At 42.6% G+C, this 15,427-nt stretch overlaps 1 protein-coding gene across 9 annotated transcripts in view; it reads right to left on the bottom strand.

Annotated features, from left to right (window-relative positions):
- Positions 1–15,427, bottom strand: part of asph (aspartate beta-hydroxylase) — a 38,603-nt gene that overhangs the window by 15,459 nt on the left and 7,717 nt on the right. For 6 of the 9 annotated variants that reach the window (XM_037788614.1, XM_037788617.1, XM_037788619.1 and 3 more), the window contains exons 2-4: positions 11,970–12,128; positions 7,463–7,507; positions 5,179–5,247 (exon numbers count right to left, since the gene is read on the bottom strand). In XM_037788614.1, the coding sequence (XP_037644542.1) occupies positions 5,179–5,247; positions 7,463–7,507; positions 11,970–12,128 (273 nt within the window). The remainder of the gene's footprint in view (positions 1–5,178; positions 5,248–7,462; positions 7,508–11,969; positions 12,129–15,427) is intronic. The other 3 variants (XM_037788618.1, XM_037788615.1, XM_037788616.1) reach the window with 2 other exon arrangements.

Below are 15,427 nucleotides of genomic sequence, written 5' to 3'. Positions count from 1 at the left end.
ATTGATATTATTATTTATATGTGTGCTTTTCCTCCTATGGCATGTCAAAATGTCTGCCATGAAAAAGGTCTATACAGTTATATACGGTGTTGCTGAGCAGAGGGATGACATAAGACAAACTACAACTCCTATAGAATACACAGGAACCTGAGGCATAGGACGCATCAACTTGGCTCAATATATACTGACACATTAGAAAAGGCAATCCTACAAACCTTCAGTGCCATTCATACATGAGTTCAAGACCCTATTCCCACCTGGTATCAACATGCAATCTGTATGTGGATACATTACTTGGGTATTAGTATCTGATCAAGGCTGTGCTTTCACACCTGGTGAGGTGTTCTCTTTATCTCGATGCATTCCATACCCAGATCACATGTTAATACCAGGTAGAAATACGGTCCAAGACAAAACCAAGTGCCTTAAACTTGAGGTTTAAAAGAGAACAAATCCATGCTTATAGTCCCAGAATCCAGAGTAAATGTTGAGGATCAACATGTATGGCATGCAGCAATAGGAAAAGTCAAAATGTCAGAGAAAGGGGCGACGGAGCAGCTGTCCGAGTGCAAATTATCTTTGCATTTTGTCTTGTTTAGTCATGCTGGCTGTCTCCAACGGGTCTGTGCACAAAAATAATGCTAATAGATTCTAAAAAAAACATTTAAGAGAAGACTTCAAAAAGTGTTCCTGAGTATCACGTCCATATCCCAGCACAGGGATCAACATGATAGAAAACTCTTCAAAAGGTTTTCACCCTCCTGATACAAGAATTAAGTTGTATGTCAAGTTTGACAATATTTGGGGATTCCAGTAGGTGAAACTTGGGATGGGTGGGGCCTACAACACAAGGTGAGATATTCACATCCAAAGCTACTGGCTTGGTTCAGGTTCCAAAACCTGCCAAAGTCAGCAGAGAACATATTGTAGGAACAGTTTCCCAGACACTGTGGCTTGGGCTGTTGGATGCTGAGGCCCTTTGGTTGAAATCAAGTGCATTAGAGGATAACTGGGGTGCTGCAGTTGGCCTGAGGCTATTGGTTATGGAGGCCAACTATGACGATCTTCTGCCCCTGACTTCCATCATCATTTGCTCTTCTTTTTCTGAACCCTCCCTCATCCTCGTCCTCCTCGTCCTCCTCCTGTGCCTCTACGAGTCCTCCTGAGGCACTGTGCTCCTCCTCCTCCTCCAGGGACTCCAGGGGGTTTATCAGACCGTACAGGAAAGTGAAGAAACCGTTTAACCAATCAGAGCCGCCGCCCTCCACTTCTTCTAACCAATCCAGAACCTCGGATTCACCCTGATCATCGCCCTCACTGGTCAGGCCTACGCAAACAAGAGGGGGGATGGGAGGTGGTGGTGGTGGGGGGGCATGGGTGGATGGAGGGTAAAGTTTGGCAGCACAACATGTGGAAGTGAGATGGAACAGTGTGGGGAAAGAAGTGGAAAAAACTAATGAAAAGGCAGCGAGAGAGAAAGGTGGAATCAAATGGAGAAAAGAGAGAAATGTAATGAAAGAGGGTTAAGAGCAGAGGAGGAAAGAGGAGGGAAAGAAACAAGAGGAGAAGGTAAGAGAAGTTTTAAGCGTATGTTAGGCAGCGAGGGAACTACTAAGGCTTTATCATAAGCAGCTGGAGTCCTGATGTCTACACATGATCACCAACAAAATGTCTTTGTGCCAACTTGAGCCATCATTTCAAAATGCAGAGCAGTGATCCTGAACCTGGTTTTAGCTGAGTTCTCTGCACTGACCGGACCGTTCAGGTCACACTCCTGGCTGGTGGAGACAGCCTTAGAATAACAGACAAGAGTTAAAGCAGAGAAAAACTCAAGCTGGATTTCCATGTGGACACAGCCACATGCCAGTAAATACACATGCACTATGGTGGAAAGCTAGAATCTGTCAGCAGACAGTGGGACATGCTCAACTGTTAACAGTATTCTGGTGATACTTAAGTTTCAAAGGGGTTAATTGTAAACTATTAAGGACAACTTCAGTATTCTTCAACCTGGACCCTATTTTTGCATGTTTTTGTGTCTAATTTGGATCAAACGGTTCTGGGGACTCCGTAAGAGGAACTGCCCACTGGGGACTCCCTAAGAACTACATACCTTCAAGAGCCTTTTTTTCCTATTTGCATTCACACCGCCAACAGGGACGCTGAAGGGACGTAGGCTGGCCGACACCGCACGAACGCATCTCCAGCTGGGAAATCGGTTAACGGGCAGTTCGCTACGTTTCATAAGCTCTCTTAGTAATAGAACTCCAAAAACAACTCCATTACATGCAACAATCATATAAACAAAGCAAAATAGCCGTCACGAAAGTAACGTTTGCAATTTCAGTTTGAATCGGCTATCATTCTTCAGCTCAGTGGGTGTGCTTTGTGCTACTGGGTTGCCACTGACAGGCTCAGACTGTTATTAGAAGTGTCTGACAGCATTATGGAAAGAACCCTACAGAGAAATAAAACATTTCTCTGACCTTTCACTTCCTGTTTGTCATTGTGTCATGTGACTTGTTGCCAGAAGACAACGGTGGAAGCGTGAGTGAGAGTTGGAGAGAGGAGTACCGGTGTTGTCAGAGTGTGTTGTGTTGGAGTACAGAGAGCGTAGCTTAGTGGTATCTAAAACATTTCCATTGTCATGGCTGAGTATTTAGAGGATTTCCACAATGTGGATGAGATGCAAGGTTTCAGAAGGAGACTTCTCAGAGCAAACAAACAGACGGGATCAAGTGAAAGATCAGAGAAATGTTTTATTTCTCTGTAGGGTTCTTTCCATAATGCTGTCAGACACTTCTAATAACAGTCTGAGCCTGTCAGCGGCAACAACAACAACTTTTAGTGGACGTAAACTGACGGTGAGGAGTTGCTTCCAGCGATTACATTACAGCCCGTTTAGCTACTGCCGTCTGCAGCGTTCTCCTTCAATACTGGACCAGTTTCAGAAAGTGTTGTTCCCATTAGTCACTTAGACACAGAAACATGGGAGAATAGGCTCCAGGCTGAAAAATACCAACATTACCCTTTAAGAGTGTGTTGAAAATGTTCCAATGATAAATCACTTTGCACTGCACAGCAACTTTTGTCAGCCATTACAGTGCAATTTGATACAGACAGCTCCTACGGTTCTATAAAAGGCAATGAAAGGATACTGAGCTTAAGAGAGACCAACTCCAACACACAATAAGAGTGAGACAAAGAAGACACAAAGGGGAGATTCAGAAATGGATCATAAGAAAAGGGCGAGAGAAGTACAGCATATGCGTGGGAGCATGCACTAGAATGGCAGGAAGCAAACAGAAAGTTGAAGTTTTTAACAATTTGTTAAAGCCAATAGGTAGGGTAGGGTGGTTGCAGAGGCATGGATGATGGATTGCTAGTGGGAGAGTAAAGAACCACCTTTCTGAAGACGGATGAACTTTGGTGACAGATCAGACTGCCTAGAGCTTCATCTAAAGAACTGATAGTATGGAGCAAAAACGGTCACGTAAGAGCACTTGAGAACGGGAACATTTAAGCAAAGATTGCTGCGTGTAATGGCAGCATCCTAAATGCTTCTATTAACAGCAAAATGGTGAGTATTTTGAATATTACAAAAACAGCAAAGAGTGTAGATTCACACATAGTACAAGTATGCCATCCAAAGATTGAGACGAGAACAAACTGTCTGCTTTTGATCCTCACCAGCCTCCATCTAAAAACGTGAACAAAGACAAACCCTAACTTGTGATTCTCGTGGCGGTCGAATTTCAGCCATTTTACTGGGTACTTAATGTTAAGTGATACAAAAAATGTTTTCAGGTTCTCTGAGATTCTGCGAATGGCATCTTGTCATGCCAAGTTCAAAATCTTGAGTCTTCTGTTGGAATTAAGCCGTTGGCATACAGCTGTGGTCCAACATGTCAAAACTAGTGTACACTTTTCAGTAGGTTTGGGAGTTATAGAAACAAGATAGAAAAACAAAGACTTGAAGCTGATCTTGTATAAAACCATGCAACATGCAGCAGACATCACATGGGGAGTAATAGCACCGACGACAACTGGGAACTTTCTTATCAAGCTCCCAGCTGTCTTGAATGCTTTGAGCTTCACACAGAGGTGAGGAGGGCTGCACAATTAATCTTCAATCGATAATCAAAATCCCAATATGGCCTAGTGCAATTCTCAAGTTGCAGGAGGTGCAATATTTGTTAAAGGCAAATGTGTCAAAATACCATTTTAAATTAAATATTGTAGTGCTGCAGAGATGTCCTGGCTTTACACACCCTATTCCACAGACTTAAGAAAACATCTTTGTTTGGTACAGATCCCTGCAAAAATTACACCACAATCAGGTTCATGTTTTTCAATGAAAATGAGAATACTGACGTAAAAGTTAAAATCCCCTCTAATATTGCAAATCATATCGCAATATCAGTCAAAATAATCGCAATTGGATATTTTTTTTTTGTTAAGGTGGACCAGCTATTCTCCTTTAAGTGACAAGTTTTTCAACTTTTTTATTAATTATTAACATTTCTTTTAACCGTTTTAACCGATGGTGTTAGTCGGTTAAAATGCTTAATGTCGGTTAACGATTAAACAGTTAATTATTAAAATCCCTAGTTCGGGTAAATTAAACCAACCTCTGATCCTGATGAACCTCACGAGTTCCATCCTTTAATAACAGGTTGTTTAACGAATGACATTAGTTCGTTATAGCCATACTACGAAGCAACTACCTTCTTTGGTAGAGGCCTAAGCCTCAGGGGTCTTAGACTAATTCAAACTTTCATACTCTTTAATGTGGGGACATTTGTTTTAGATTACAAACCAGTTATGAAAACACACAAACATTCACAGACGTACGTACTAAGGTCAGAAGTGTTTGGGGAGCTCAGCTTTTCATTGATGAGATTGCCTCTGTGGCAGCGGTCAGTCATGCAAAATAAACCCAAACTGCCATTGAATTAATGAATTAACAAACACAAAACACACTTTATCAGTGGCCTGCAGAAATGCTCAAACTCAAAACAAAGCAGTTCCAACTGCATCATGAGTGGGAAATCATGTCCCATGTCACCAATAAATGCAGAGGAGATTTCCAGATGTTGGGCACTGGAGACAGACACTGATAGTACACTAGACACACTACACTAAAATGAGTTGTAAATTAGAGATAAATCTACTTGCCTAGAAGAACTTTTGCATCCTCGACATCAAAATCACCATCGCCATCTGTATCGTATGCCACCAGTTTACCTACAGCAGTAACAAACACACAGTTGGACTTATTGTTGGTTCTCACAGGAACTACAAAGACACATTGATAACTGGACATTTACATGCATCATTCAACACAGACAGACACTTAAAGACATGGACCAAGCTTGTAGGAGACTGGCCACTGATTATCTTCGGTCTCTCATCATAGAGTTTTCAACTGTTCCTTCATAAAACAAGCTCATTGTGTGGCTGTGCTCTCCTTATTTAAAGTGGCAGTCCTGGTTGATTTTGAGTCTCTATTTGAATTGTTCTTAGAGTTTAGCAGTCTGGAGTCTCGTTGTTGATACAGGAGCTTCAAGTTTCCAGCCTTGTGTGCATAGTTCTATTTTTATACAATTGAGAAAAACTGTAATACAGCATTTTCTCAGGGAATATCAGCACAGGAACCCAGTTCATAATACTGCAATAATATAAATATTGCTAAACTTTCATCAGTGGGCCGTAGGCTCAATCACCCTTGTGTTACCTCCTGCGGCCAAAGATAGTGACTTAACAGGCATCTATTTAAATGAAACTCTTCCAGATTGCCACTTTAAATGGGAAGGTTGGCAAAGGTTACAGTCAGCGTGAAGCTTGGTGGAGCTCTTTAAATGTGAGGGGATACGGGATACACTGAGTCTAGGAGGGGAAAACAGGAGATGGCAACAGTCAGGGCTTTTTAGCTAGAATTTCTATTACTAAAGAAGAAACAACATGACCCTGTAGGAACACCGTTTGTTTTAGTGACATTAACAAACACTCACAGCTAGTTCACACTACACAGCTTTAACCCAGATTTTCCCCATGGGTTGAGGGTAAACCTGGGGGAGGAGGGGTCTCCTGGAACAACAGGAACTTAGCCTACTGTATGTGCTGCATTTACAACAGAGCAAAGTTCCTGTTGCACCTAGAGCAGGGGTCAGCAACCTTTACTATCAAGTCATAACTTTACTAAAAAAAAGAAAATAACACAAAACTACTACTTATACTTCCTACCATTACTACTATAAACTTCTGATTTTATTCTCATAATACTACGACTTTTTTTTCTCGTAAACCTATGACTTTATTCTCGTAATATGACTTTATTCTCGTAATATGACTTTATTCTCTAAAGCTCCGATTTATTTTTTTCCTCAATGTGGCCCTAATACACCGTCGTTCCATAGACCTTCAACAATGATGAATAAAAATGTAAACACAAAACTGTTATTCATTTCCATTTTTATAAATCCACAGGGAGTTACTGGAGGGGCTAAAGAGACGGATGTGGCGCCGGAGCCGCAGGTTGCTGACACCTGTCCTAGAGGAATAAAAGGTAAAAAAAAGACGTGTGGAAACAGGCCATTTTATGAACACGTGCCGACAAAATCAGCAAAATGTCTCGTGCATGCCATCACGTCATTTACCGTGTATTTTTCATGCGTGTTTTCACGACAACGTAGTTTGGAGAACTCATCAGGGTGAAAGATCTTGTAGTGTGTGACCTCCTGTCTCTGTTCTGTCATATAGTGTGAAAACCACAACGACTAAAGACTCCTGATTACAAGACAGCTAGTTGAGTTGTGTGAACAGTACAGAGATCTGAACACTTTGAAAGTCGTGTAGTGTGAACTAGGCTTTAGAGGAGTCTACCCCCCAAAAAGCTGTTGTGAACTTGTGTTCTAGGTTTAGGATGGTAGCATCAGCGCTGCCAGCTACAGAGTGAGTGAAGGACAGAATGGACAGGATGTCTGACAGAAGCCCTGGATCTAAACCAGCTGAGAAAAGGTTTGTTCCGGTGCAGCAGATTTGTTCCAGCTGAACAAGGAACACAACTTCCATCACTTTAACAAGGAGGATGACATGTTTACCATGACTTGTGCTAAATGATATCGATCCATTTCTTTAAACTGCATGACTTTTTTCTGTCTGTAATTTTACAAAAATAAAATGCAGACAGTTTACATTTGTATGACAGGCTTAGATGAAGAATACACTGACCCAGGTCCAACAACACTCAGGACCAGAGAACAATAAGGCCTGTGACTGACAGCTGTTAGTCTGACACATCTGGAACATTTATTGCCTTCATGTTTTTAGATTCAGGGCTCTGAGACAAGGGTGTGAGAGAGTGAGGGAAGTATCTGGAGAGCACAACAATAAAAGGCACAAGACACCACCCATTGATGTTAATACAGGCTGGAGGAGAAGTATGCATTGGGATTTTTACCTTGCAAGGCCTCAGACAGGTTAATTTGTAAGCCCTTAGCCTTGTCTGCATGCAAACACAAAACATAGATATTGGAACAATAGCTAGAATCAGAATTCACACATAAGTAATTGAGTACTACACATATTCAACATCAGTCATTACAGGTGCAGATTAGTGACAGAGAGTATACTGTGATCAAAGGTAACAGACATGCATCTAACAGAACCAATCAGTAGTTGAGAGGTAGCTGCAGTAGAGACACTGCTCCACACCAATGACACAACAATGCTGTATGTTGTTCATGATATGGCACTGTAATAAATGGAACCATCTTACTGTTAACAAAAACACTTTACAATCAAATGTGACAAATTATTTATATATATATATATATATATATATATATATATATATATATATATATATATATATATATATATATATATATATATATATATATATATATATAAATAAATAAAATCAGCTACAGCTATATATATATATATAAAATCAGCTACTTCAACAAATGTTTCAATTTAAACCCAGTCAGTGAAATGCTGTTAAAACCTGTTCAGACTATACGCAGCCTATTTAAAAAACTCTCTTTCCAACTCTGTTCTGCAGCTGCACCACCATCCTGCTCACTCACAGATATTAACACATCATATACAATATTAGAGGAATTCTGTTCCATCAGTGGGACCAGATAGAGATCATATTCATTGATCCTACGCGTCTGAGCTTCATGCTGATCTTTACTGTTTAAACTGAGATTACACATTATGAGCAATAAACATGTTAGTGGAGCTGCTCTAACAGACTGACAGCTGTCTGTGTTCAGAGTCACAGTGTTATAAAGAAGAAGGACATGCAGAGGTTTGATTCTGAGCTGAGGGAGACTTGATGCCGTGTGATATTTGAATGTTCAAAGAAATGACTGACAACACATAAAAGAGTCACTTTAGACAGTCCAGAGTAACAAACTAATATCCAACCAGGATTTAGATTCTGACATACGGTCAACCTCTGACTGAATGAATGAGGAAATAAAGCTGCGTGTTTGGCTCTGTCAGAGGGAGGAGACAGAGAGAAACTCAGTTGGTTGAAGAAAACCTGCCAGCGAGAAGATTAGGTTCACAGAGTCAGTTACCATGGTAACTGACCCAGAGTTTAGCTCTCTCTCTGGAGCTGTAAACCCAGAGTGTCCCTTATCTCAGGGTTAACCAACTAAAAGAGTTTTCACTAATCCTGAGGCCTGTACTACGAAACAGGATTTGGGGTCAGCGAGGTAACTTCAGGGTTAACCCTTCAGGGTTTTGAGTCCTACGATGGTGGATGACTTCTTACCGGGGTAGATCACCATAATAACTGACGCTGAACAGGTAACCTGCTCCGCAGCAGGTTATGTTCCAGATAAGAGATCAACTCTATAAAAGCACCGCCTGCTGACCAATCAGAGCGCCGATCATATGATAATATTACACAAAGACGAAGAAGTTAAACACATAATCCAGACTAAAAACAACTAGGGATGCACCGATACCGATACCAGTATCGGGTATTATACTGTGCTCATGTACTTGTACTCGCAAAACGGCTTCGATACAAAAGGCACCGATACCACTTTATGGCAGCGTGACGTTAACCTCTCGTCACCATCTTTTGGGTCCTTTCGCACGCGCTCACGCTCCACCTCCCCGACGGTCCTCACTTTCATTGCGCCACGGGGTTTTGCTTGCACCCTCTGACTTGCACGTGCGTTAGACTCCTTGGTCCGTGTTTCAAGACGGGTCGGTTGCTGACATCGTCGAAGACCAATGACGCCTTTGACGTGGGCCGCGCCGCGATATGGGGGCACGACGCGGTTGGGGCGCACTAAGGACAGTCCGCCCCGGTGACACTTTGGCCACGGCCCCGGGAAGCACCTCACCCCAAGCCTTTCCAAGCCAACCTAGAGTCGGTGGCGGCGCACCACCTCGTATGCGGGACTCCCCAGCCTGACGTGTCGCTCACATCCTCCAGCTGGCTGTTAACGAGGGTCTTTGGCTCAGAGAAGGACTCGCATCGGTACTCGGTATCGGTGAGTACCCAAATGTAAGTACTTGTACTTGGGCTGACAAAAAGTGGTATCGGTGCATCCCTAAAAACAACACAGTTTAAACTGATAAATGCAGGAAGAACAGCTGGCAAAAAAAATCCCAACTGTGTGAAACAGATTTAGGAGCAAATAAAAAAAATGAAATAATAAATACGTTGAGTCGTGCGCTGACAGTCCTGAGACTGTATGCATTGCCGTGGTTACTTTGTTACCGGTACTTTTATGTAGACTGTGGCTGATTATAAGATAAGATAAGATATGAAAGTAAGCCTGCATACTGCTTTGAATTATTTTCTTATAAACTGGAAAAACAAAGTTCGGAAACTTGTGTTTGGTCGATTATTTTTCTGTTATTACAATGTTAATTGGCATTGTATTTTACATCGTTGGAAAGCCTGTTTATTTACCTTCGCAATGATGTCCAACTTGTAAGGATCATGCATTTGTGGGATGAGCAGCACAGCTGATTATGTGGGTAGCACCCAAGAAAAATTTGCCAAAATGCTCTGCCAATGGTAAACAGTGTATTCTCCTGTTGGTGTTGACTCTTGTTTTGAGTTGTTTGGTGGATTTGATGATTGAACTCTCTATCAGTAACAAGGAACAAACAAGACATATTGGCTATTTTACACTTTATTCATTTAATACACCGTCAGAAGCCTCAGTAGCGGTGGAAGATCCATACGCAGCCACACCAGCCTGGCACCTCCTCCTCATGCTGGTCACCAACCTGGTCACACGTTTGCTGTAGGATGGCGTTCCATTCCTCAACCAGGATTGGTTGCAGGTCAGCCAGCGTGGTTGTGTTGGTCACTCTAACACGCCCAAGCTGATTCTACAAGTGTTGAATTGGGTTGAGGTGTGGACTCTTGGCAGGCCGTTCCATTCTCTCTACTCCCACATTGTGGAGGTAGTCTGTGATAACCCTGGCTCTGTGGAGGCGAGCGTTGTCATCTTGGAGGACGAAGTTAGGTCCCAGATTTTGGAGGTATGGGATCGCCACTGGCTGCAGAATCTCATCCCGATATCTCACTGCATTGAGATGGCCTTCAATGATGACAAGCCTTGTTTTGCCAGTGAGGGAGATGCCGCCCCACACCATGACACTGCCCCCACCAAAAGCGGTTCAACAATCAGCATAGCGTTCTCCGCGTCGTCTCCATACTTTGACCCTGCCATCCAACTTTCGTAGACAGAACCTGGACTCATCACTGAACATGACATTCCCCCACATGTTCAGGTTCCATTGTCTGTGTTGTCGACACCAGCGCAAACGGGCCTGACGGTGAAGGGCAGTCATTGCAGGCTTCCTGGTAGCCTTATGAGAATACACTGTTTACCATTGGCAGAGCATTTTGGAACATTTTTCTTGGGCACTACCCACATAATCAGCTGTGCTGCTCATCCCACAAATACATGATCCTTACAAGTTGGACATCATTGCAAAGGTAAATAAACAGGCTTTCCAACGATGTAAAATACAATGCCAATTAGCATTGTAACAACAGAGAAATAATCCACCAAACACAAGTTTACGAACTTTGTTTTTCCAGTATATTTATTTTATTTGCTCCCAAGTCTGTTTCACATCTCCGGAGGCGGGACGCAGCTGACAGAAGGATAAAAGTGTCATACACGACCCAATTTCCCTAAAGGGAATAATATAGTTTATTCTATTATATCTATAAGCATCATATTAATTTAACAGAATACACAAACACATAATTATAGTCAGATCTATCGTGCTCTAGATGGGCAGGGATATTATCGCTCTGTTAATTTACACAGTCACATATCGGTGATTTTTTCTTTTGCCTTTTGCTGTCCTTCCTGCATTTTGCAGCTTCAGCTGTGTTACTTTTATTCTGGATTATGTGTTTAACTTCTTTGTGTTTGTCTAATATTTTAGTTAGCAAAATGTGCCGCTCTGCTGACAGTACACTCGTCCATGTTTGTGGTTGTTAAGGTTAGTTAAGCCAGGTGAGGAGAAGATACACGGTATGTTGAACTGGCTTCGTAGTACAGGCCTCAGGTCTTCTGAAACAGGACCCACGACAATCGATCTATTTAAATTAACGGATGTTCTCACTTGATTTGACTGACTCATCTGCTGCCAGTATTGTATTTGGACAGTGGATTGAAGTAGACTCAGGTCAGGTTGGTAATGAATGCTGATGTGACATTTGTTTTTCTGACAATGGTAAATATCACTGGTTCTTATTCAGGGCTGAAGTTGACTTCAGGGACAGATGACAAGGGCATGTGTTTGTAGACAGACTATATACAAGCATTTAAAGACCAATGCCAAACTAGTTGCTACCATACCTTTCCAGCAAGGTGCATGAGGTGGAAAATACTACAGAAAGTGTAAGTACACTTTCAGCTACTCATTAATACAAGTGTGTGTGTGTTGCACAAAGTACTCACCAAGGACTCCCTGATAGTCGACCAGGTCGAAGTAGACCACGGCTACAGACGTCCAGACACCCAGCAGGGCCAGGACAATGAACCAGGTGAAGAAGCTGCTGCTGGACCCAGAGTCAGACTTCTTTCCATTCTTATTGGCCGATTGGGTTTTAGTACCATCTGCAACCCAAAGACAGTATATGAGGTCAGGTTCACTTCAAATAATGACGTAACGTCTATGAAAAAGAGAACAGCAGAAAACAATGTGTATGTGTGTATGTGTGTGTGTGTGTGTGTGTGTTGCATAAACAGCAGTATTGTCAGTGGTTAGACTGTGATAAGCTGGCAGCCAATGTTATATGCTCTCCCAGAAGAATTTTTTTTAAAGTTAAATGAATCAATCTGGTGCACTGGAGCAAAATTAAGAGGCTAGATCATTGGAAGAGTCTAGGCTAGACCTATGAAGAGTCCAGGCTAGACCTATGAAGAGTCTAGGCTAGACCTATGAAGAGATTAGGCTAGACCTATGAAGAATCTAGGCTAGACCTATGAAGAGTCTAAGCTAGACCTATGAAGAGTCTAGGCTAGACCTATGATGAGACTAGGCTAGATCTATGAAGAGTCTAGGCTAGACCTATGATGAGTCTAGGCTAGACCTATGATGAGTCTAGGCTAGACCTATGATGAGACTAGGCTAGATCTATTAAGAGTCTAGGCTAGATCTATGATGAGACTAGGCTAGATCTATGAAGAGTCTAGGCTAGATCTTGTGCTCTCGCCGTGGTGGAATGTAGCCGACATTTGGCTTTGTACTGTAGTGAGGTACTTGTACTTTTCTAGCCCACTTCTACTCCACTAGGCTACATTGTAGAGAGAAATGTTGTACTTTTAACTTCAAGACATTAATTTGGCAATACTAGTTACTAGCTACTTTGCTCTTAATACAAATAAGTCACCCACAAAGCATGGTAAACGAGTTTGTGTTTCAAGACAGGTCGGTTGCGGTCATCGCTGCAGAACCCTGACGCACTGAGGAATGTCCGCCCAGTAAACAATCGTGCCCGGTGCAGGGGACCCGTCCCTCCCCGCAGGGAGAGAGGGTACAGTGAGCACCAGTCTACGCCTCCGAACCAAACTGAGCTAGAGACGGTCGCTGCACAGTGAACACACTGTCGCAGAGGCAATGCAACGGTATTCAATGCCAGCTGGAGATATAAAACTATATTAAAACATCAAACGGCAGGGAAAGGGAGTGATGTTATTTTGCTGTGGTGCAGATGTTACCAGCAGAAACACCGCTGCAACCTTTGGCGTTACAAAAGGACAGAAATCCACCAAGTGCAACGCTTTCATGAGGACACGCGTCACAGTTTTGTCCAGAGCTTGACGCAGGATGAAATTTGACGGAGGCGGCCCCCTCGTTATTCATTATGCAGGAAAAACCCTGCACAATCAAAGCCAGTGCAACGGAGCCGGGACTTGGATGCAGCAGTAGAATGGTATATGTATTCATCCCTATCCATTCAGTAAGAGATGTTGGGTATGCCCTGGCAAACAAGTAATTACAGTTGAATTAACCTAATAGATGTCAAAGTCTTAATGTGGGCGGAACAGAAGGTCAAAGGTGGACAGCTTTTATGGAACAGTTGTCTTTTAGTCAAACCATGTCAGCTGGGTGAGTGATCCCATTTAGTTGGCAGTACGGGGAACACAAATGAAAAACCAGAGCTGGAAGAATGTATCGTGTCATTGAGATGCATCATTACCAGCCGTTATGTTTTCACCTTGTGAGTCAGTGTGTGTGTCACCATGGCAACGTGATGACATGGCAATGTGGTCCTGGAGACACCTACTGTAGCAGGAACTACGACAGAGCAGGTTTTGAGGACTTTGCCAGGTGATAATATTTCTCTCCGTCTGTGGACAGATTTCATCCCCATGAGGGGTGTTAATAATTAACTGTTTTTGACCGATTAACACTATCTGTTAACCGGTTAAAAGAAATATAAAAAATTAAATAAAAAGCTGAGCAAAACTCAGAAGAGTGGCTTGTCACTTAAGGGAGAATAGCTGGTCCACCTAACAGTCCACCTTAAGAGAGTCTGAGCCGGAGTTACAGATACAGGAAGTTGGCTCGGATCTGAGGAGTTGTAGCATTTATTCACCAACAAATGAACTGTACTCACACTGCTACAGCTACGTTCACAGCTAGAACGCCACCAACAACCCCACACTCACCGCCGCCACACAAACACATTACGCTGCGTTGACAGACCGTGGTGCGACAACGGCGAGCACGAAGCCACTGGCAACGCTACAGCTGCTAACGTAGCACAAACATACACACGGTCTGTCGAACACTCGCTAAAGTTACACAAAGCAGACCAAGTAACGTTACGGCAGTCAGACAAAGCTGACAACCTCACAGCTAAACTAAATAATGTGGTGGAGACTAAAGCGGCTGCATGTGTCCTCACGCAGCAGCGTGGCTGCTACAGTAACTCTCCTGACGGTGAACTGGAGACTCAGTTGTCTGTTGTGCTCATACACTGCAGCTGGCGCACCGCTGCATGAGACGCACTAATCTTGCTCGTTAACGGTTAATAGTCGGTTGACGAGGGTAAGTTATTGGTTAAAAAGAATAAATAATCAAAATTAGCATCCCTACTCCGCTCCTAAGCAAAACACTTTGACCCCAGCCTCCTAAGAAAAGAACCAACCAGGTGTCAGGTGGACAGACCTGATACAGACCACACAGCACATTAAGATACTATGAATTTATAATCCATTAGGAATCGTATGAGATGATCTGTATCTGCACTAATCCCTCAGAATGTCTCTGCGGAAAGGAGCAGAGCTGATGGAAACTGAAAAATAAACCACATCCAAGAAGCTATTTCATGGCTGGCGACACCCCACAATGCATGATGGGAGTATAGTGGCAGAAAGGATGAACAGGTGTTGAAGTCTGTTACATGGTGCTAGGTCAAACTCAGACACACACTCAAAGAGCATAGTTCAAAATACTCACATAGCAAGGTATAATAAAATATATATAGTCGAACACTCAATCTGCACACACGGTGTTACCTCTGAACAAACAAATAAAATCAACTGATTCCCTAGCTTGATAAACTCAATACACCATGATCAAACTTTGAGTTACAGACTTTTCTAGTTCAATTGTACAGCTCAAAATCCACCAAAAACCTGAAATACACTGAAATGCAAGTCTAAAAAGTACCAGGTACTGTCCACAACGCTTTCCAATGGAAAAACAAAAACACCCGTTCTAATGTAAGGTAGCTGTAGGTGTGTGTGTGTGTGTGTGTGTGTGTGTGTGTGTGTGTCGATACTGAACTGAACTGCTTGGTGGAAACGCATCTTTAAAGCCTCCAACATTGTGGGGAATCCTCTTTTGTTTGTCATTTTACCCAGTCAGCTGAGAATATTAATATCAGCCTTGTTGTTTCTGCACA

This window comes from Sebastes umbrosus, chromosome 12, assembly GCF_015220745.1.
Source record: "Sebastes umbrosus isolate fSebUmb1 chromosome 12, fSebUmb1.pri, whole genome shotgun sequence".
Taxonomy (NCBI): domain Eukaryota; kingdom Metazoa; phylum Chordata; class Actinopteri; order Perciformes; family Sebastidae; genus Sebastes; species Sebastes umbrosus.
Note: the sequence above shows the minus strand (reverse complement) of the source record. Positions and strands in the feature narration are given on the sequence as shown.